This window comes from Corylus avellana, chromosome ca5, assembly GCF_901000735.1.
Source record: "Corylus avellana chromosome ca5, CavTom2PMs-1.0".
In the NCBI taxonomy this organism is placed as follows: Eukaryota; Viridiplantae; Streptophyta; class Magnoliopsida; order Fagales; family Betulaceae; genus Corylus; species Corylus avellana.
This window is the reverse complement of record NC_081545.1, coordinates 33,401,409-33,424,553: the sequence shown is the minus strand read 5'-3', so window position 1 is coordinate 33,424,553 and position 23,145 is coordinate 33,401,409. Positions and strand designations below refer to the sequence as shown.

The following is a 23,145-nucleotide window of genomic DNA, read 5'->3' as shown; positions in this document are numbered from 1 at the left end:
CTTTCAAAAATAATAAATTTCATGAGTTGATGACATATCATTTGAGAACTAACTTTAAAAAAAAAAAAAAAAAAAAAAAAAAAGTTTGAGATTTGTAGCACTCTTATATATATATATATATATATATATATATACACGGAGCGATTGGTCTAGTGTTTTCTCTAGGGCTGGAAACTTTTGAAGTTTTCGGGCTGAGTCAGTTTGTGCTGATTCGGAAAAGCCGAGACTAACCCAACAGCGGCCAAGCCCTTTGTAAGCATTGAACTTATTTGGGGCTTAGGTCCTGAAAGTCAAGATACTCTCTCCTGGGCTTGGGCCGAAAACAGTCACCATTTGTTTATGAGATTGATTGAGTATTGAGTATTTTATAATTTATATGTACAATTTTTTGAAAAAAAAAAAAAAAATTATCATTGTTTTCAAGTGGGATGATTACAATTTTTGTCACATTATTTTTTAAGAAAAAAATCATATTTATTTCCTAAATTTTTATATGAGTTAAATTTAATTTTTGAACTTCTAATTTTAAGAATATGGTTCTTATATTTTAATCTTTAATGTTTTGCCCAAGTTTAAAATCACAACGATTAAATCTTGTATTGGATGGAAGCTCGGTGAAAAGAGCATTGGACGGCACCAAAGAAAGCAACAACACCATCTTTGGTTGTTTCAGCATAAGGAGATGTGAGTTTGCTATTTAGGTTATCAAATTTTGTGTTTTCTTAAGTAGTGTGGGTCTTTTGTTTTTGTTATTTTTTTTAATAATGATTCGGCACTTACTAACATGACACTATATTGAGGCGCAGATATGCGTCTCAAATGAGACACGTGTGAGTTACATATACAAATGAGATATGATAGGGGCTTAACTGAACCTCATCTAAAACTTAACTTTTACTTACGTGGCAATAAAGCTATATTAGAGTTGTGTCATGTTCGAAATTAAAATTTTAAAAAAAGAGACAAAAATCAAAACATATATCTACAAAAATTGGGTCTTAGATAGGGTTTAGTTGAGCCTCGATCATATCTCTATGCAAATTGTTAACTTTAACGATAAAGTGAGAGAAAAGCAAAATCAAAAGACCGTATTCTTGAAATTAAAACCCATATGAATTATTATTAGCCAACCTAGAAAAACAAAATAAAAAGACCGGTATTCTTGAAACTAAAACCCAAATGAATTATTATTAGCCAACCTACTTAAGGTTGGCTAATGAACCTGCGCATACTTTAGCAAAAATGGCTGTAAACTCTAGGCAAGAACAGCTATGTAGAACAGGTATTCCGGATTGTATTAGGCATATTGTAAGCTCTGAGCAAGTTTTGTTGGAGTAATGAAATCAGGAAATTCCACCTAAAAAAAAAAAAACTTATTAACCTACTTAAGGTTTTCCTAATTTTTATTATTTTTTTTAAATATGGAAAAAAAAAAAAAGATAAAAATTAAAAAAATAATAATAATAGTTGAGATTTATAAAGTAACCGCGGAGCGAGAGACTGTTACAGCAAGAATAAATAGAGCTTAGAGCAGAAGAAGAAGCGCGAAACCGAAGCTGAAAAGCCATGGCGCGAAGTGACCCTCAGAAGCAGCTTCTAACCCTAATCCGCGACTTCGCCTCTGAAAAATCTCAAGGAGGTACTTTGTCGGTACATACTCCATTTGGTTCCCGAGAAAATGTTGGAAAAAGAAACAAACTCTGAATCTCATGCGCCATGCTGTTTTCGTATTCAAAAACACAACAAGCTGAGTCGAAACGAATCCAAATACTAGAATTAGGCACAGCCGATTGTGATGAGCTTTTTCCTCTGGTCCCTAGCTATTCAAATCTGAGAAATAAATAAGATCATTTCTTCTATCATCCTACATTTTCTCGGCAACCAAACAGATACTTTGAATTCTCTCTCTCTTCATTTTCTGAAAGTAACCATCGATCTTCGTCTGCACATGTTTTGTTATATGCAGAGAGAAGAGTAGTTGGCTTAAAGAAGGGAATCGAAGAGCTTCGGTCTGAGCTCGACGCAGCAAATGCGGAGCTCGAAGACGCCAAGCGCACAAAAGAAACCGTTGAGCAAGAGCTTAAAGGTTACGAAGTTGAATTGGCTAGGAACGAAGTCTCAATTCAAACCTCGGAGGTTTTGTTACTTCGGATTTCGTGTCAATTTGTGATTGAATTTCTGCTCAATTTGATCCAGTCTAGTCAAATTGTTTTCAATGTAATTACATTTGACTTCTTTCAGGCAAGAATTTCTCTGATTCAGGACGAAATATCCGCTGTTGGATCTGATCTAGAAGCTCTTAAGGTACTGAGCAGGCTTTTGTTTAGTCGAATTTTTCTTTGTGCTTCTGGTTTCTGATAACAAGGCTAATTGAATAGTGATTGCCTTCACATGTATACCTCTTATTCTGTTTATCTTTTGTTCCATTGAACCTTGACGTATGGGAAAATGTGATTGGATCATGCAAAGCATAAAGAAGGAGCATTGCGGTACTGGCTTGTCATCTCCACATGATATTTCTTTTTTGTATGGATTTCTTGCATTTTTACTAAGTGCTCTTATTGTCCATTCAGAGACGATTTTATAAGCCAAATGTCTGAGCTCAACACTAAGATAAGGTTGGTCTCGTTTCTACAGATCTTAGCGTTTTACTCTTTTCTTTTCATCTTTTTCATAATCTCCTAACAAAGAAATCCATAAAAATAATAATAATAATAAAAAAAAAAAATCAGTATTGTGTCTATTGTCAAAGTGGTAAAGAGAGTCTAGTCTGTGAGATACCTTTTAGCTAGTGTAGTACCTGTGCTTTTATTCAATTTTCAACAAAAGCGATATAGCAACCTTGAGCTTATTAATGCATTAGAATAAACTTCCCTGAACCGCTGTCCATTGTACTATTCAATTACATCATTATGAAATATATGTAGCCTTTCATTTGCATCATACATGATTTCAATGAATGTGCTAGTTTAATTTTAAGTGATGTATCCTGTTATTACTGCTGGGATATTACTGCTTGTTATTGCAGGAAATTCCAAGAAGTAATCGCTTGTAATGTTCACCATGAAAGTGATGTTGGAACTGCCGCAGGTGATGGCTTGTGTACAGTTTTTCTTTTAATGATATCAGGGAAATTGATTACTAATTCATAGCATTTCTGTTCCTGAAATAAAAAGTTTGCAAATATACAACTATTTCCAATTTATATGGTGACCAAGTATCTGAGTTCAAAACCCAAACCTTCTACAGATGGAACTGATTTGTTGGTTTGTGATTTTAATAATTCAGTACCAATCAATCCTGCATCTTGGGCAACTGAAGTTTAAGCCTCGATTGAATTCCAGAAGCTTGTTGAATAATGAAGTTTCTGGATAGAATGGTTTACCACTATTGATTGACAATGTCCTTTTAAATTACCGAAGAAGATATTGGTAATTTTGGAGAAAAGCTTTAATTAAGATACATGTAAAACTTTAAGTCAAAATTTTGCCAACTTTGCTAATTGCATATATCAAAAAGCTCTTCTATTCCTCTCCCCTAATCCCTCATTTTTCCCACGTTCTTCTTCCCTCCCTACTTTCTCAGGTTTTCCAATGTACTTTCTTGCATGGAATTACTTTCATTGTCCTTTTCCTTATCTAGAAACTGAGGAAGCATGTGACGTTGTTTCAGCAGCCAAACACAAACATGTGAAGGAAGTAAATGAAGTTGCATTAAAAACTTTGGAAGATACACTAGCCCATATAATATCTCAAACAACTAAAGAGGAAGAAGAATACCAAGCAGAACAGAATTTTTCAAAGGAGGTGAGAAATTGATTCTCTTCCTAAAAGTTCTGCAGTATGATGCAATTTTCAAAATGCCTATCCTCAAGAGTTCATCCTTTTACATCTATTATTCCTTCTTATATGAAATCTTGTTGAAATTTCTGTTGGAATATAATGTGATAGTACTTAAATTGTCTGGGACTCCCGCAGGTCCAGCAGGAGTTGATTGATGATGAGAAGAAGGTGTCTCTAATGGACGTGATAATTAAAGTAACAAAAGAGTTAGAGGACGTAACAATATATCCTTATGAAAAACTACGTTGGGTTGTACCAATTAAAAGTTCACTGACTTACTGCCTTACTATAAATAATTTCTAGGAATGTAACATGACTTACTGCTTTTCAAAAGGTGAATATTGTCAAGCTGATATGGTCATTGTTTTAATTCATGGGTAAATGATTTCAGGTCAGTGCTCAACGTATGAGCATTTTGTTAACAATCCCTTGCACTTCATAAATCTAATTTCACCTTTTGAAAAACCATATTTGCTTTTAGTACAAGCTGCTACTAGGCACTCCTTCCACGAGTCAATGCTTTTGTTATCAAGAAGATGCAGGGAAGGAAAGAGATGCTAACAAGCTTGCCAGTTACTGACATTAAAATGTTTCATTTTTTAAACTTTTTACCTTCTTTCTTTATTCTCATTTTTCTTATTTCTTGGTCATCTCAACAATCAAAGTAAGCCTTTAATGTTTAATTAAAATTAATTAGCATATAATAGGAAACTATGCTTTCTTTTTTGTGGTCTGAGCTATTTCACTTGTACATCAAGTAACATAGTTTCTGAGCACAACGTACCAAGAATGTTTCTTTGACTGGAAACAAGCAGACTTCTGAATTGGAATTGACGTGTGCTTCTCTCGGTGAGGAGCTGCAGAGGAGATGTATATGTCCCAGGTGTCATCTGGATAATGTGGAGGCTCTGGATGGATTTCTTCAGGCAAATGAAGCAAACTGATCCCTTGTAAGTAGTCTACTTGGTATCACTGCATTCATAGTATTGATCTTATCATATATACACTATAATTGAGAACTTGTGGGTCTACACATTCATGGCACTTATGTTCATATGGAAAACAACTGGCTCTAGAAGTTGAACAAAAGCCCTGTGTTCTAGGAACGACGATTGCCCATTTTGTGCAAAAGGTGATAAAAAAATGCTAGTTGTCTGGAATTGTATTTTGTGCTATAAAGCTTCATTAATATTCTTTCAGCTTATTTCCATAAACGTTTCAAAGAATCCCAATGTTCACACCCTCATGCCCTATGTTTCGCCGGATAATTCCCTATTAAGACATTCCAATTCTTTACATTTCATGATTTTCATCTATCAGATCTAGTTTCCATTGCGAAAAAAATAAGGATCCCAAAGAAAACGGAGAAATTAGTAGAAGACTGAGACAATAGCATATCTGGAGAAGCCAGCCTGCAGCTACATAGGCCAGCTGTATCCATTCTGTTTGACATACAGTTACGCATCTGTGTTGGTGATGCTTCAATATCCTTTACAATCAACTATAGGAATTGATTTAGCCACTTAATCATGTGTCACTCAGTCCCTGCAGTAATTACAATACTTGTGATGACGATAATGTTGATGAGAATAACAATCTTATCATGGCAACAAGTTTACAAATGTTACTGATACAATATACCGAAATGTATGCCCAAATATAATTTCTTGGAAAAACTATTTTGGGGCTATCAGGGAGAACTTACACTTTGATTGGGAGGCCTTATGGTGGGAAAAATGGTGTGCATTGCAATAACTCCTGGACTGGTAGACTCAACAGCTTTATTTGTGTAGAGAATAGGGCAGAGACAGGTCGATGATCAGAGAACTTACTTTCACTGCGAAAATAGGATAATTGTCTTGTTCCTCTCCCATACCATAGAATTCTGTCACACCTGCACCATTAAATGATCTTTTTTCATGGACTGTTCTTACAAAATTAATTTAAAACAACCGAAAATAATTTCCAATTTATACCTACTGACAATATGAGAATGGAAATTTAGTTCAAGCTATAACTTGCAGCCTAGGTTTGGGTGGGGGGCTCATATGGACCATTGAAAATTTTAAGCGAGAACTGTGATTGATAGTTATACCATGCTGGAGTCCTTTGCTTCTCTCCTGATCTGCTTGGAAGGCCACCCGAGTAACGATTATGATTTGAGGAAGAATACTTGTATGTTGGTGCAAAATCTATGTTTCCCTCTTTCCAACCCTGAAATACTCTTCCATCTTCTTGTTCCTTTCGGAGCTGATCAAACTCTTTCAACGCTATCCAGTCTTGCTTCTTTATCAGCTGCCTAGCAAAACTGTCCTCCAAGCATAGCCTATAGTTGAGATCCCCAAACCAGAATATCCGGCTACACCACAAAGTACGTTTTAATTTGTTAGATATCAGTAATTCGTTCAACATAGATTATTTAACTAAATAATTTTCTTCATCCTCTTAAATTTTTCTTTACTAAGGTTTTTTCCCACCCTCCCCTCACCCAAATGCTTAGGTAACCGGATATGTTTTTGATTTTAATTAGTATTTATTTGGAATCTGAAAGAGAAATCTAATATTGAAATTATTTTTTTAATGTTTAAGATGGTTTGATATTTTAAGATGTTAGTGTAAGAGCAATGTGATTTGAGTTGAGATCTTGTTGAAATCCAATTTAAGATGTTATGCTTTTTCTTTTCTTTCTTTTTTTTTTTTTGTTAAAAAAGAAAAAGAAAAAGAAAAAGGTATCGGGTAGGACCACTTACTCATGTCCTAAGATGGTGAGAGGAGGAGAACTGTTATCGTTTTTTTGGGATCGACTGAAAGAAGATCGCCTGAAAATCTCCGAGACTTGGTGATTTCTTCGGACTTCGTCGCCTTTTTTCTCACCAGAAGCCAAGTGGGCAGCAATGAAGCAAAAACTAGTACCTTCAATTGACATGCTAACAGAAACCGCACCTTTATTTCCCAAACAACCCATGATGCCACAAGCAACTGAACAGACTTTCACATTTGAAACGCAATACTTCCTGAGCAATTCCCTTTTCATCCACACACTTACAAAGACTCCAACCATCTTCTTGCTTGCCATTAGCTTGTACTTACTGCTTCCGTTTAGCTTCTCATGTTGATTCCTTGTTCTCTCTCTCATTGGAGTGCCAATACGGCTGCCAACACTTTTCCTTCTGCTCAAGTCGGGGCTTCCAACATAGTTGTAATCCTCACTTGAGATTATATTCAACATCGGTGTCAACCAAGGGCATCCATATTTGTTATTCAGAGTTTTCCCTATAAGCATGTTCCAATTTGTTGCTTCAGTTGGGTCTTCCGCACCTAATACATTTCGGGCCTTCAAAGGTACAATCTCCTGAAATCTGCAAGCGCGCGAAAACTCTTTGCTGTCAAATTAATTACTCTATCACTTTTAACTTAGGAATTAAAGAGATAAGGACGTTAAGATCATAACCCACAATTATTACATACCCAAGAACATACATGTCGGCGGCATCTTTTAGATTCAACCACTCGTCCAAATCTACAGCTAGACTTCCTATTGGAGATCTTCCAGCAACATTCCAAGTACCCACAAAGATTCTGAGGTACCAAGGTATGCTCAGAAATCAAAACAATCATCATTATTTCTTGTTTTATTTCTTTTGCCCAAAAGATAACAAAATCTTACCTTAATTCATTGATTGAAATGCATGGATCATTCTCCGTCGACCGAACAAGAACATTATCCAAGTAATCACCACTCTGATCTTCACCCCCATCTGTAAGAAAATTCAGTACTTTGAAGTCTAATAACAATTAAAATTCCATGAAAAGAAGAAGAAGGATAAGAAGTTAACCTGAAACTTCAGTCAAATGAAATGGGTCACCTCTCTTGTGCTTCCACTTAAGCCATTTGCCAAGACTTCGAGCTCTCGGCTTCTGGTTCTTAATCTCCATAGCTCACTAAACAATCCAGTCCATGCACGCTATAATCACATGAAGATGGAGTACTAGATATGCCTTGTGGACTTTTCGAACCTTCCTCGGACGGAATCTGTTCATCACCTCCGAGCATGGCTGCTAGTTTCAACATTTTCAACACTAATCTGGGTTTTGCTGTAGATGATCATTGTGTCAATCGCCCTCTATGAAACAGTAAGAGAAAGAGACGAGCTTAGAAATTATACGTTATACTTCCCCCGATAACCCCGAGAGGTATGAGAGAGCATACCAATGTAAAGTCAAAGCTCTTGAAAGAAACTTGTGTCCCGTATTTCGTGGTGTAATTTAATGACTGGTTCAGAAGGAAACCACAAAAGATATAGTCCGCACAAAATTTTATCATTTGCTTGATAATTAGACTTGTTAGGTGGTGCTGGTCACGTATGTCTCATGGATTTCTACGTGACAAGATTATTACACGTCAAAGTCAAATAATCTAGTACAGGCATATGTTGCTCTTTATGGTGGACCAACTGAGATAAGCTTATCATAAGCACATTCGATGCGCCTAATAGATCTTCCATCATATGATCGTAATTAAAGCCATTAGGCACCCCTATTCCAACACCAGATAGAATTTGGCTTCCATCCTGTTATTCAATAACAGGACATTTTTTGTTGTGGAATATATATATATATATATATATATATATACGGTCAAGATTAAAACTCACTCTTTTTAGCACAAACCCACCTAATGCTTGAAGATGTACTGACCTTCGATATCTCAAACTCCATGAGATATCCCTTCATTGCTTCCAATTTTTGTTAATGGCCAGACTTTACATCTTATTCTCAAGAATCTTTTATTCCTTAAAACGTTGCTCTAGTGGCAATCAAGTAAGCTGAATCAGATTTAGTAGACATTTAGGGTAGTTTGAAGATTCTTGTATATTATTAGAAAATAATGATTGTATTCGGTTAATATTTTATTATATGTTACATTAATTTTTATTGTTTCTTTTAGGTCAGATGTTACAAATTAACAGATCGCTCTTTATTTAAGCGAAATTTCTTATTCCTTGAGGTGTGCTCATGTTGTAAAAGAATGAGCTGGAAATGGAGTTAGGAGAGAAAATTGTTTTTTCTCTTACAAAAGAAATTATTATAATAACTTAATTAGACAGGACGGACTCTTAAAAGTGATGGTCACGAAGTACAGCTCAAAAAAACAATTTTTAGTAGTTTGGTACAATTTTGGCATGAATAATTTTATGGGTTGATTATGCTTTACCAACACATTTGGATTGGGTTTGATTCGATAATCTGTGGTTTTTTAAAAAAAAAATTGTACTTTACTCGCATAAGATCACATCCTTCAATAAATTTATAGTTTTAATTCATTAAAATTTTAAAAATAAATATAATTACGCGCTAAATTCTCTCCCCTCTTTAGGTAGAGTTTTCCTTTCTCATTTTTTTTTTCCTCTCAGTCCCCCACTTCCCACACCCAGTCTTGTTTGTTGATCAATTTTTTTTAAAAAGCTAGATCTACGTTCCTTCGTTAGCTTAGGCCTCCTACGTGTCCGTCTACCGTCCTCGTCGACCTTAAAATATATCTTTATCTTTATATCACATTATAATACTTTTTCAAATGAAAATAAAAAACACATTATTAAACGTATTAATTTCTCTGAACTTTATACTTCCCCGTATAAGAGAAGAAGAAAAAGTACGCTTACCAAAAAATGAATAATAAAAAATAAAAATAAAAAGTCACCATGGCTGTCCCGCAATAAGTAATACGAAGAACAGACCACTTGGCCCATATCATTTATGAATTAATGATACCTCCCACTTGTATGATTGAAATTTTTGGTATCCTCAAGAGTATGGCCAAAAGTGTATCTTTCTTTCCTTTGGGGAGAGACTTCATATATAATGATTTGAGATGCTTTTTTGTCACCTATGGTGACTAGACTACTTGATACCTTGGGTTGATTGCAGGAAGTGCAATTCTTAAAATTAATTTTAAAGAAAAAAAAAAATCTTTTGGAGTGATTGCAATTTCTTGACCAAATTACCGCTAATGTTGCTATTCGAGCCGATCAGAGTTATGTTGGGATTCATTTATCCGAATAAGTGATGGAAGAGCTCAAAGTGTGGGGCTTACATTCTCTGACAAATATACCCCATCGGATTAACTGCAAATCGATGAGGAAATTGCAGGCGTCCTCATCCATCCGGTCGGTTCAACCACCAATAATAATAACGGGAGAGGCTGTTAGATTTTCTCCTTAATGCATGCTGTCACATGTGTAGCTTTCATGGGTAGAGACATTCTAACAAGAAGTAGATGGGTTTGCAGTCGTTGCAGATATCTTTCGACCTCAACCATAATGAATTGCATGAGCCTTTTGGCTCGCTCTGCCTTGATTCTTTTGGGACCACTGCTCTACACATTTCACATAGCCAGGCTCGCTTCCCAGTTCCCACATGCCCCTTCATTTTGAAATCTCTCTAACTGCATGATTTTCACAAGAAAGAGAGAGAAGTGAAATTAAATTTAAACCGTTGAAAAAATTATAGAAATTTTTTTATTTTTTAAAAGCAGCTAATTAGTAAATACTTCTTTCTTAGCCTCTGTTTTGCAGATTTGAAGAGAGAACAAAAACAGTCCAAGGACAATTTCACGGCTCTCATAATAATATGATTTCTTTAAAATAATGATTAATTCACTAAATTTACTATTTTATATTAAATTGTAATTTATCATGGTCTAAATTAAATTTTACCGAGTTAATGGTATATATTTTAAATTGTAATTTAGCCATAAAAAAAAAAATTTAAAAATTAAAATGTTTCTTTCCCTCTATAAATTCCTATAACGGTCACGTGATTCCATAAATGCGTCCAAGTACAACTTTCTTGGTGAGTTAATGTTTTATAGCAGGTTCCCAAACGACAAAGAGGATCGGGCCCTAGAGCCTTTTCCACTATTTAAGAATAATGCCCTTTATTATCTTCCGTCCACTAGGTTTTTCTTGCATGTAAACTTTCTTAACAATTTTATCTTCCGTTTTTAAATTAAAAAAAAAATTAACAAATAACTCATGATATAAAATATTCCCAAAGGCACAAAAATAATTTTTCGCATTTACATTGCATCAAAATATTTTTTCAAATTAAAATAAAAAATATCATCCAAAACACTTTAACAAACATACTTGCATCATATTTAGGCTCCATTTATTTCGTCGTGAAATGATTTACGAAAAATATTTTATATATTTTCAGGTATTTGGTGCTACGTAAAATAATAGTCAACGGAAAATATTTTCCCTTTGACCGAAATTGAAAACCATTTTTTGACTTTGAGCATCTCATTCTCAAATTGACGAACCCAGCCAAGACTCGCCTAGGACCCCGCCAGGACTTGACCGGGACTCGCCTAGGACCTCTCTGGGACTTGCCTAGGACCTAACTGGACTTGCCTAGGACTTGACCGGACCTACTCGGGACTTGACCGGGACCCACCCGAGACCTATCTGGGACCACGCCGGAACCTACTCGGGACCCACCTGAGACTTGACCGGGACTCGCCTAAGACCCACCTGGGACTCGTTGGAAAATATTTTCCTTGAAAATAATTTCTTAGAAAACATTTTCCGGTATTTGGGCATGTATGGAAATTCAAGCGATTCCTCGTTAGGTTCCCAATGTCAATAGAAAAAAATTTCTTGGAAAACATTTTTCGGTACTTGGTGTGTACGCAAAATCATATTAAACACTAAATTACGAAAATGTTCTTGTCGAGTCTTGGGTGGGTCCTGCCAGGGTCTCGGGCTGATCCCGATAGGGTCTAGGCGGGGTTTAGGTAAGTTGCATTGAAGTCCTTGCGAGACTTGGTTTGGATACCTAAGACTTGGTCGGGACATTTTCGTAATTTAGAGTTTGATATAATATATATAATTGTGATTTTCTGTACACTCCAAACACCATAAAATATTTTCTAGAAAATCACTTTTCAGGAAAATATTTTCTGACGAAAAACATTTTATATTGAAACAAACGGAACCTATCTTTTGAACATTTTCAATTCATGTACCTTCCTTGTATAGACAGACAAGGATCCTCTCTATTTTAAGTGGAATGTAGAAGAATTATTTCATAGTAAGAATTTAGAAAAATGTGTAAATATCATTCTCTCGTCCCATCACCATTTCACTATGCTAACTTTGCATTGTATCCTTCATTGATTTTTTATTTTTTTTAATTAAGATTGATTTAAAAGTAGATTAACAATTACACGTCAGCATAATAAAATTGTGATGAAATGAGAATATGCTATATAGCATTACCTTAATGTTGTTAAACCCAACATTATAAATAATTGCCGCATAATTTAAAAATCCTGTTCACATCTTGATTATGCGATTGAGATAGGGTACTATTTGACCGAAAAAGAATTTAAGGGTTCGCTCACGAGTCACGCCCATCCTCCACCTCGTGATGTAGATATGAGGATGAAATTTACTAACTCCCAATAGCTCTTTTTAGATTTTCATTAAATTTAAAAATTAATCAACTTTTTATTTTTCTATTTAAATACACTATGCAATAGTTTCTTTTATTATTTTTTTTATAATAATGCTTTTTTTATTTAATTTAATTCATAAACATAGAGCATATTGCTCTAACAAAATCATATCATAAAAATAGTGTCCCTTATTCTCTCAAATCAATGCTAGGAAAATAGAGAAAAGATAAAGCATTTTTCTGAATAAAATAAAGTTAAATAGAGCTAAAGTGCAGGTTTTGGATAATGTATACACTCTCACTTTCTCACACATAATTTTCACATTCATAAGTAGCTTTTAAAATTATTATTTGATTAAAAGTTACTTATGAGTCTAAGAAATAAGTGTAAAAAAGTGAAAATATGAAACATTAATTGCGAGTTTTTAAAAGGAGTAAATACCTTTCAGCCCCCTGTGGTTGAACAATTTTATTTTTTGCCCCCTCGGTTTCAATTCGTATCATAAATGGTGTTTGGGTAATGGATAAAAATTGAAATAGTACTTACATTAATCCGTCGTCCAAAATTTGATGAAAAACCACGTCAACACTATTAAAAAATTGACATGTGGCATATACTAATTAAAAATATTAAAAAATTAGAAATAAATAAATAAATATTTCAAGGGAAAGGGGTTGGCCTTGGTGGCAAACTATCCCTAAAGGCCTTGTGGGTGGTTCAGCCACCCTTGAACCATCCACATACCAACCGGTCTAGGGTGGCCAAAACCACCCTAAGCCAAACAGGGGTGGCCGGGCTAACCCCAACAACCAAAACCACCCCCAAACCTGCAAGGGGTGGCTCCAGCCATCCCATGGGGGTGGCCGGCCACCCCTTAGGGTAAAATGGGAGTGGACAGCCACTCCATGTTTTGTCCAAAGGGGTGGCTGCCAGTCTGCCACCCCTTTCCTCTTTTTTTTTTTTTTTTTTTAAAAAAATAAAAATAAAAATTTAATTTTCTAATATTTTAAATTTTTAAATTTTAATTTTGTATTTTTAATTAATATATGAAACACGTGTCAAGTTTTTAATGGTACTGATGTGACTTCCGTCAAATTTTGATCGGAATTTAGATGAAGGTATTATCTTCATTTTTTTGCCATTATTCAGATATCATTTATAGTACTACGAATTGAAGCTGAGGAGACAAAAAAAATAAAATAGTTAAACCACGTTAGGCTAGAATTTAAAGAATTTTTCTTGCATTTAATTAAAAAAGAGAAAGAGAATTCAAAGAGTTCGCTGATGGTACTCTAAAAAGCCTATATAATTAATGGTATTATATTAAAGATTGCTTTACACATATCGAAAGTTAGTGACGGGGACAATGAAAATGCTCTTATATATGGTAGTATTTCGGCCAGGTCCACACACTTTTTTGGCCTTTTTCTTTTGCAGGTCCACACACTCTTTGAAAAGGAATAAAACAGCCTTTTAAGTGAATTTTCCCCGGTTTTTTGAAACCCTTGAACTTTCTACTTTTTCTATTTCGATCCCACTCTGCCACCCTCTACCTCAAAAAGGCCCATAAAATGATGGTGGATCGCCATTCCAAATTGGGCTACCCAAATTGAGGACGAGAATCTCCTACGACTTGAAACAGAAATGTGTCAAAATATTGTGGTCGAAACTCATTTAATAAGCAGTTTTCTTTCTATTCAGTCCGCATCAAAAACAGTTTGATAGTTTGGTTTTTACTGTGAATGGGACTACCAAAAAAACAAAAATTTGACATGACAAATGCCTCAAAAATAATACCAAATATATTATTTAACCCCTAAACTTCATATTAATATAACAATGCACCCTTAAACTTCCGCATTTAACACTTGACCCCCTGAGGGGAAAGAGTCGCTTTAGACCCCTGTTGAAAGTTCAAAATTTGAGCTCCTTCCGGTTCGTAAAAGAACTGGCGTCTACCTTTCTCAGCGTCTGTGACCAAATGCTGCCGAAACATGGCAATGAAAGTTTCCGCTCTCTTATTCAGCTCCTCCTTTGACAGCCTTATTGGATTAGCCTCTGCGACGACGTCGTCTTCAACTCGCTCTGCAGGCTGCTCATCATTCCCCAAACTTCTTTTCTCATACATTTTGTGGCAGCTGTCTTTATGTTCTTCAACTTGTGCTGCTGCTGCTGGCCATGTACATTGCCGCCCACTCATCTTCCTTTCAGTCTTCTTCAGTCCCACATCGTCCACATTGCATTCTTGGCTTTCGTTGGAGGCGGCGCCTGAGCGTATAGACGTGAAAAAAATGGCTAAGAGGACGAGGTTGAGGACGAGAAACACCCACGCGCGCCACTGCTCGACTAGACACGTTATCATGGCGCGTTTCAAACACGCCATTAGAAGAGCTGCGCCAGCCGTGAACAAAACTGTGTTTATGGTATCATCTTCATGCTCTCTCTCTTCTGTTACTCTCTCGCTCTTTATCTTCCTCACCTCCATAAAGATTGGTCTTTTGCAGCCTGCCTTAAGAGGATTTGGCTCTGGCCCTCTGGAGTCTGGGATATCACGCTTTTATAAGGGAAAAGTGAAGTGCACGCCTGAGAGAATTTTATAATGGGATTTTTTTTTTGGTCTTTCCTTTGGATTATGTGTGAGGCTTTATTTTGAGTGGCAGCTGTGACGATAGTGATGAAAGTGGAGCTACAAGGGGAGACAAGCAGACAATGTGTCTGCATAAGTGCAGCACAAGAGTAGCTCTATGATTGCCCCCAACCGATTAGCTATAAGCTTGTTTTTTTTATCTAGGTTTACTCTTAGCGTGCACGCTACTAATTCAAACAAAGCTATGCTATTTGTCTCGGACTTAGCAATGTAAGTCGAGATCTTCGAGAATTTGCTGTTTAAATTGCAATGATTCAATTCAATTCTACTTGAAGACCTTTTCGTTTTTGTGCAATGTTACAATAACCCATTTCCCGCTCACTAGTAAGGAACTAATATTGTGTACAATTGAAAATTTTGGTTATTATTCTACTCTTGTTTGAACAGAAGTTTCCTATGAGAACGTAAGGTCTACCTGTCAAAACAAGTCATTCTGATAGGAATTCCTTACAGGGTTAGTCTTTTCTCAAGTTCTTTGTCATCTGATCCTTGGAGAGAGAATTGTGGGAGATCTAAATTTGCCCCTAAATCACAATCTCCTCCTACTGCCCCTAAACATGCTACTCTGACCGTTGAGGACACAGAACGTGCCATTAGGGCAATAGGTCATAAATCCCACTACTTAAAAATCTTGCTAATACGAAAGTATTGAAAATGATCTTGCATTCTCACTAGCATTGAATTGATTACATATATAACCTAGTACTTAATCTGAAATCTTGTCTTTCTTCAAAAAAAACAAAAAAAACAAAAAAAGCACAAACTAGCTAGGAGAGTGTGAAGCTTTAAGAGAAGCGCTACAGAAGCAATTAACGGTTAGAGAGATTACATATTTACATGTAAAGTGGAAATATTCTCCAACTCATGCCTTCAACCAAAAGGAAAACAGATTGTCAGTGATGAAGCAGATTTTTGCCGGTTGATGAGAGCAATGGAATGAATGAAACGTGACGATCCAAAGCACGCTTGTTGGATACATAACTCATCAGAAAACGACCCTACATGTTGCATTGTACCTCTTCAGCAGCAGTCGAGCAGAGAACTTTTCTGTAGTTTTGCTCCTCCTCCTGTTTCTTTGGCTTTTTATATTTCAAATTTCTCTTTGGGTAATACTCATCAGAAAACGACCCTACATCTGAAGTAAGAGATTGAATTGATTGGACAAACAAATAAGATATTACACAATCTGAGCCTTCACGACTACTCTTTGTCTTTGTAAACTTCACATGATGGACTTTACTGCTTGTTTACCTTCAAACAGTAGCACCCACTATCACCCAACATGTGGATCCATCCAAAACGCTTGGTTAGGCTACCACTTTCACTTTGTATTATCAAATTTGTGGATTAATCTGAATGTAAAATGCAAGCAACCCCATTCAATTGCTATTCATCAAATTAATCAAATTCATCAGTCTTGACTTCCTCTTTCTCTGCCATGATAGGTGGTTTGAGTACAGCCGTACAGGCACCCTCAGCAGGTTTCATGACAGGAAAGAACAGAAGATGGTTGACAAAGTTTCATGAGCTCACCAGAACGGCCGGGAACAAGATTTCCTTAAAGCAACTTTGGCTTTCCCAAATCGAGTAATTCCATCTTCGTGGCACGCGGATTTTCTTAACAGGCTTCTTTACTTCTTCCCCAGTTGAGTTCCTCAGCATTTCCATTTTACTGGTCTTAGTAGAGGATACAAGATATCTTCCTTCTTCCCTATCAATGACTTTAGTGATCAACTCGTTCTTTTTGAGGGAATGTTGATCATCTACATCTCCAGAAGGAGATACTTTGCCATGCGGGAAGTTTCTTTCAAATGCACAAATTCTGTGTGTAAATCCATTTCTGTACAGCTCACGGTGCTTGCTTGTTAAAAAAAAAAAATTCAAAATTAATATCTATATATATATATATATATATATAATTCTGTGGTTTGGCAATGTTCTAAATTAAAAGTTTTAAAATGAAGAAATTCATAATGCTATGAATATCAAATGCGGAATAAAAAAATAGACAGCATTTTTACATGGTTATAAAGTCCAAAGGTCTACATTTTACTCTTATTGCTTAATCTTTTACAATAGATGATACTTTCATTTATAAGAGAATTGGGGTAGGCAAATTTGATAATCAAATCAAAATAATTTAATTACTATCAAATCTGATTATAGGATAACAATCAATTACAATAAAATATATTTTCTAACATAAAAGGCCCAATACACTTAAGCATTTGTGTATGCTTGGGTGTACGCACTTATACCCTACAAAGAAACTCTCTGTTCCAGTGGTGCATTCTTCATTTTGGAATTTGTCACGCTCTAAAGTTGTTCCACACACTTCAAACAAAAACACACTATGTACGATATGTTTTTATACAACATTATGTCCCATTTAACGTGGTGTAAATGCAGTTGATGTTACTCATCGAAATGGTTAGCTAGGCTGCCCACTAGCAGTAAGACTTATGTCTATGGTAATTCCCCTAGAAGTGATCGAGGATAAGCATTACTTGTCGCCCACCAATGGACGCTAACCTTGAAAAGTTACACCATTTGGTCCATTTCTATGGTATTTCCTCTCTCCCAACACAAAGTCAATGGTCGTCTCTCCCCCATAAGAGCCCAACAGTTTTACGCGTAAATTTAATTGCTTTCTTCGATCCTTTTTAGTCCCGCAAATTGATACCGCTTTCAATTTCAGCATGAAAGTTTTAATCGATGGGAAAAACTTATTGGTGATATTTAACTTCGTTATCGTGCCGACCGCGTTGTTTCTAGTGTGTGGTGCTTTATCGGCGGCGGTGCCGGAGGACGATGTGAGGTTCCTCAAAGGTTTGAAGAGTTCACTGAACGATCCACTCGAGAGGCTCAGCTCGTGGAACTTCGACAACACGTCCGCGGGGTTCATATGCAAGTTCGTCGGGGTGGCGTGCTGGGACAAGCGCGAGAACCGCATAATCAGCCTGGAACTCCGCAACATGAAGCTGTCGGGTACGGCTCCGGCCGAGTCGTTGAAGTACTGTGGGAGCATGCAGACCCTGGATCTCTCGCTCAACAACCTGTCCGGTACGATTCCTCAAGAAACATGTAACTGGCTGCCTTTTTTAGTAACCCTGGATCTATCAAATAACGGCCTTTACGGTTCGATCCCGCCCGAGCTTGCCAAGTGTCAGTATCTGAACAGTCTGATGCTGTCGGATAATAAGCTCTCTGGTACTATACCTTACGAGCTCTCTACTTTGGGTAGGCTGAATAAGTTTTCCGTAAAGAACAATGATCTCTCGGGTAGGTTACCTTCATCTTTCGATAGGTTTGACGAGGAGAGTTTTGCTGGGAATGATGGGCTTTGTGGGGGGTCTTTGGGGAAGTGTGGTGGGCAGAGCAAGAAGAATTTGGCGATTATAATATCTGCCGGGGTGGCTGGAGCGGCGGGGTCGTTGTTGTTAAGTTTTGGGGTGTGGTGGTGCCATTTGAGGTTGAGTAGGAGAAGGAAAATAAGGTATGGGATTAATGGTAGAGATGATGTGACGTGACGGAGTACAGAGGAGGTGACGAGGCGTGTTTTTCTGTATCCTTCAAATCCCATTTTGAATAAGTACTGGATGTATATATATATATATAACGCGTGTGTGTGTGTGTAAAATTTGCCATGTACTCCTCGAAGGAGTTTATGAAGAAAGTTGCTTTTGAACCAAAATCCTTGGGTTGAGACAACTGTTTCCCTTTTGTACTGTTCATGCATTTATGTGAAAAACAAAAAAAAAAGTGAAAAAAAAAAAAAAAGTTGTTTGTAATGATTTTTTTATTTGAATAGTAGTAAAAAGTAAAAAAAAGTGAGAATATTTTGATGTTTATTTATTTTTTTTTTTTGAAGAAGTTGTTCCTAAACATTTAATAATTTTATAAGGTAGTAACCCTCATTGCAAAAATTGCAGGCTTTGGAATCTGAAGTAGATTGCATTAGGTAGTGGGGTTAACCAGAATTCTGCAAGGAGGGAATTGGGCAGATTTAGCATCAATTATTTAGTAACAAATAAATCAAGTCCAAAGGTGACACCAAAGAGATCAAGAATTAGAAGTTTGAAATTCAAAAGTAAGACCAGTTCTGATAAGAATAAAACAATGAATAATCATATTATTGATTAATTGGATTTTAAGATCCATGAGAATTTTACCAATCACTAAAATTGAACCAAGTTCACTCTATCTGATGGATGCATTCTAGAATGCATCAGTATTAAAATCAAAGGCGCAACACTACTGAGATTACAATGAAAATAATGCAAGTATTACATCTCACCACATATTCTATGTCAAATTGTGCTGCCGAACAGGTCCACTGAAAGAATCAGTTTCCATTACAGATGATAATGAGTAGGGATCAATCTGAACCTATCCTTAACCTGCACTTTGACAGTAGTATTCTTTCAGAAATGAACCTCTTTAAGGTCTATCAGATGACAAGAGTTGCCACACTCAAGAATTTTCCAATCACTAAAGGTGGACCAAAGAAATAAATTTTACAGCAATAAGAATTTTACGATGCTGGTTTATATAAGCCCCTTTCATTTCCCCACTTTTGATTCAATAACTTCCTTCTGATTGCCGTTACTTTCTGTGTTGCTTTGCTTTTCAAGTAATAAAGGTGGACCAAAGAAATAAATTTTACAGCAATAAGAAGTTTACGATGCTGGTTTATATAAGCCCTTTCATTTCCCCACTTTTGATTCAATAACTTCCTTCTGATTGCCGTTACTTTCTGTGTTGCTTTGCATTTCAAGTAACTTTTGTTGCTCCCCGTCAGTCTCTTGTACATTTACTTCTTTTGCCTCTTTAGGCTTTTTGCTTGTAGACTGCTGATACATAACCCCACCAAGCATACAAATCAAAAGCCCCACTGTTCCCACAAATGTTGAATGCTTGTCCCACACGACCAAATTAATCACAACCGTTAATAGCTTGTTTACTATACCAAGAACAGTAAACCCGGTTGCAGAAATTGCCCTCCGGCAAGAAAAACCAAAGAAAGAGATTGATAAACCAAACAAACATGATAACCCCACTGGCAAAACCACCTGGAAAGAGTACCAATCTGACTCATCCGTGATTTCATGCTTTATCTTCTTCAATTCACCCATTATAAGCAGCTCCAAAGGAAATAGTAGGAGAGCCTCAAGATTGTTGTACAATACGAGCCCCCAAGTATTCAAACCGATGGTCATGACCACATGCTTTATGTAAACAAAATCTATGGACATGCTTACCAGGTAAGCTAAAGCCCAGCTATAAGCCATGACTGTGAACTGGTAATCTGTTAGCACATAAAGCACGCTTCCTCCAAAAATAGTGCCAAGTGAGGCCCATGTTCTAATTGACGGCCATGGCTGGTGCAAGAAGAGGGTCTCTCCTATTGCAACAAATATGGGAACTGCAGAACGGAAGACAATGAATGTGTCAACATTGGCATGGAGAAGGAGCTCACTGTTGGTGAAAAGAGAAAGGTAGAATATAATTGCAGCAGGCAGGAAGCGCCACATGGTTAAAAGGTCAAGCTTGTCACGCTCAATGAAATTAAGCCATCCACAAATGAGGACCCCAGCTGCACTTGTGAAGTACTGTAAAGCAGTTAATGCCCCAGGATAAGGAAATTTCATGACCGCCCATTTGTTGATGATGGAAAGCAAAGATGCAGATATGCAGTAACCAGCAGCTATACCATAGACTGAGGCTTGCTGGAGTAGAAAACTGTACCAGTTTGTTTGGACTTCATCAGAGGGAGTAGGAGCTTCTGGACCTTTCTGGCTGGTGCCAAGTCTTGGATTCTCCATATCATTACTGTTATTAGACATCTAAAAGTGAATCGGAAATTCATGTTAGTCAACTTATAAGGGCTAAAATTCTTATCATGGGTGGTTCTAAAGGATGATTGTTTACATCTCTAAAGGAAATCATTCTAAAGCATTAGACTCCATATGCAGAAGAACCCATGTCAGAATTGAAAACACAAATGAGCCAACTTCTCTTCTTAGAAGCAACAAATAGTACTAGTCATAAATTAGTTAGGAAACAGAAAGATGGAATAGGTGCTCCACCAACCTTGTTTTAATGAATTCAGATCTAAACCATATTAAATAAGACCATTGATTCACATAAGTCTATTCAAAGGTGCCTAAAAAATAGGAAACCACACCACTTTTAGTATAAGTAGTCTGTAAGTAATTCTGAGGACAGGAAGCAACAAAAATGGGAAAAGGCCATAGGACTCAGCATGAAAAGTTTTAAGGTCTCATAAGAAGGAACATTTGTTGGTTACATAATATCAAATTGTGTTACGATGCAAGAAAAGTATCAAAAAGACATAAACAGCTCAACAAAAAGTAATTCGAAAAGCCACCAATGCACATAATAGAACTGAGGTAACAAAACTATAATTGTTAACATTGTCATTTTTGGACAGATCAAACCTACATCTTATCATATAATAGAACCAACCAATAACTAAAGACAAAACTTCTTTAGAGTTCAATGCTTGATGCCTGTTGCAAACTTCAACAGGCATATGAACATTGTACGGCAATGAACAATCAATGAAATTAGGTCTCCATTGGAGAGGCATGGGCAAGCCAGTTTCTAGTGTGACCAAGTCCCTGCCTATGAGCACCATCGATCCAAACCCAAAAGGCAATCCAAATCTTTAAAAGAATCTTGCTCATATAGGTAACCACGAATAAATGCGTAGTTGATTGATTCCTAAATCCAGTATCAAATCTTATCCATAGACGCATTTCACACAAAGAGGCATCTCAAATAACGAGTATATAAGATCTGGAGTTATATATTGAATTTGAGGGTAGGGAGCAGAATTCGGATTCGAGGCTGAAACAAACGCAGCCTCCGTGAATCAAAATTTTTATTCAAGAATTTATGCGCTTGCTTAATTCCACCTAAGTTGGAGTTATACATGCGCCATTTCAACAAAACTTCGAGAAGAAATTAACGCAAAAATAAGGTGAAATAAATATACTAAAATATGGAAATAAAAGAAAACAAGCTACACCTACAATCAACTGTTGAGGCTTCCACCTTAAACAATTCCATAGACATCCACCTCTGTTTGGTTTTCGAGAAACTTAAAGAAAGTGAGAAAAAAAAAAAATTAAGCACTAAGTTGATCACATTTTGCTTTCATGCTTACCCGTGGCCAGAAGTTTGTCTTAGAAGTAGCAGAATCCGGCAGCCTGATAATGATTGGTATGGAATTGAGGCCTAAACGGAGCTCCGAAGCGGTGAGAAAGGGGCTAGTTTAAGCGGAGCTGCCAGTGCCTCTTAAGTTTCTAACCAGTCAAGGAAGCTGAACCCTTCCCTTTTCTTTTATTTTTTTTGGCTTTTTCGGTTAATTCATGTGTTTCGACAAATGTCAAAATATTATTGGTCGTAATTATTAATTTTGTACTTCGATTCTAAAAGTATAGGTTTCGACGAAAGAAAGAAAAAAACTGTAAAAGCTTTTTTTACGAGAAAATACGAGTCCGTTAGTGTAATATGAGACGGATAAAATGACTTGTTACACATCTCGAATATGTACATACATACGTGTATATGTATAGAAATGTATATACACGTGTGAGGTGAAAGATAAAATGTATATACACGTGTCACATGTGAGGTGAAACACAAACTACTAAAACAATGATAATATACCCCCAATTTTAAAAAAAAAAAAAAATGACGAAATTATTCTTACTAAAATAAAAAATAAAAATACTAAATTTTAATTTTTTTAAAAAAATTTTTAAGAATACTTTTGTCTTATTGAAAATTTTATAGGAAGCGTAAAATGATTTAACCCTCTTAAATCATTTCATGCTCTAAATGCCTCATTTTCTATAAGACTTTGAAATTTATTTTCTGTTGACTAATATTTTTGTGCGTGTACCAAATATTAAAAAATATGAAAATTGTAACACCTCACCTCAATTTCACATTGGAAATATGTATTATGAATGGTCTACATAGATTGAATGAGTTATAAAGGAAAACGTAAGTGTTAAGTCTCACATTAGTTATTTAGTAGGTAAAACTGGACACTCCTAATAACAAAAGTGGCTCACAGGCTACCTTTAGCAATCAAGGTTGAGCCACCCCATCCACCACCACAAGGGTCAATTTCCGATTGCAGGGTTAGAGGGTCGAGTGGT

General features: G+C 36.2%; 5 protein-coding genes across 6 annotated transcripts; 2 read left to right on the top strand and 3 right to left on the bottom strand.

The window, feature by feature from the left end:
• The first annotated feature begins 1,566 nt into the window (after positions 1 to 1,566).
• Positions 1,567 to 4,319, top strand: LOC132181221 (uncharacterized). Its single transcript, XM_059594339.1, has 8 exons — positions 1,567 to 1,639; positions 1,967 to 2,136; positions 2,242 to 2,304; positions 2,470 to 2,489; positions 2,574 to 2,618; positions 3,029 to 3,090; positions 3,673 to 3,806; positions 3,978 to 4,319. The coding sequence occupies exons 1-8, from the start codon at positions 1,567 to 1,569 to the stop codon at positions 4,143 to 4,145; spliced, it is 735 nt and encodes a 244-aa protein (XP_059450322.1). The 3' UTR covers positions 4,146 to 4,319.
• Positions 4,320 to 4,510: 191 nt separating this feature from the next.
• LOC132181220 (type I inositol polyphosphate 5-phosphatase 4-like) lies at positions 4,511 to 8,085 on the bottom strand. 2 transcript variants are annotated; one of them, XM_059594336.1, is made up of 7 exons: positions 7,679 to 8,084; positions 7,510 to 7,600; positions 7,311 to 7,421; positions 6,593 to 7,201; positions 5,938 to 6,201; positions 5,548 to 5,736; positions 4,511 to 5,387 (listed from the first exon to the last, which is right to left on the bottom strand). In XM_059594336.1, exons 1-6 carry the CDS (start codon positions 7,776 to 7,778, stop codon positions 5,565 to 5,567), a joined length of 1,347 nt encoding a protein of 448 aa, XP_059450319.1. In that variant the 5' UTR covers positions 7,779 to 8,084; the 3' UTR covers positions 4,511 to 5,387; positions 5,548 to 5,564. The 2 variants fall into 2 exon arrangements, with proteins under 2 accessions (XP_059450319.1, XP_059450320.1); XM_059594337.1 differs by having other exon boundaries at positions 4,725 to 4,814; positions 7,679 to 8,085.
• A 5,891-nt stretch (positions 8,086 to 13,976) lies between these two features.
• LOC132182857 (uncharacterized) lies at positions 13,977 to 14,851 on the bottom strand. Its single transcript, XM_059596213.1, has one exon. The coding sequence runs from the start codon at positions 14,786 to 14,788 to the stop codon at positions 14,165 to 14,167; it is 624 nt and encodes a 207-aa protein (XP_059452196.1). The 5' UTR covers positions 14,789 to 14,851; the 3' UTR covers positions 13,977 to 14,164.
• Positions 14,852 to 17,649: 2,798 nt separating this feature from the next.
• On the top strand, positions 17,650 to 18,480 carry LOC132182199 (inactive LRR receptor-like serine/threonine-protein kinase BIR2). The gene has a single exon (XM_059595387.1). The coding sequence runs from the start codon at positions 17,650 to 17,652 to the stop codon at positions 18,478 to 18,480; it is 831 nt and encodes a 276-aa protein (XP_059451370.1).
• Positions 18,481 to 19,050: 570 nt separating this feature from the next.
• Positions 19,051 to 22,293, bottom strand: LOC132181253 (GDP-mannose transporter GONST3-like). Its single transcript, XM_059594385.1, has 2 exons — positions 22,143 to 22,293; positions 19,051 to 20,796 (listed from the first exon to the last, which is right to left on the bottom strand). The coding sequence occupies exon 2, from the start codon at positions 20,794 to 20,796 to the stop codon at positions 19,657 to 19,659; it is 1,140 nt and encodes a 379-aa protein (XP_059450368.1). The 5' UTR covers positions 22,143 to 22,293; the 3' UTR covers positions 19,051 to 19,656.
• Positions 22,294 to 23,145: the final 852 nt, after the last annotated feature.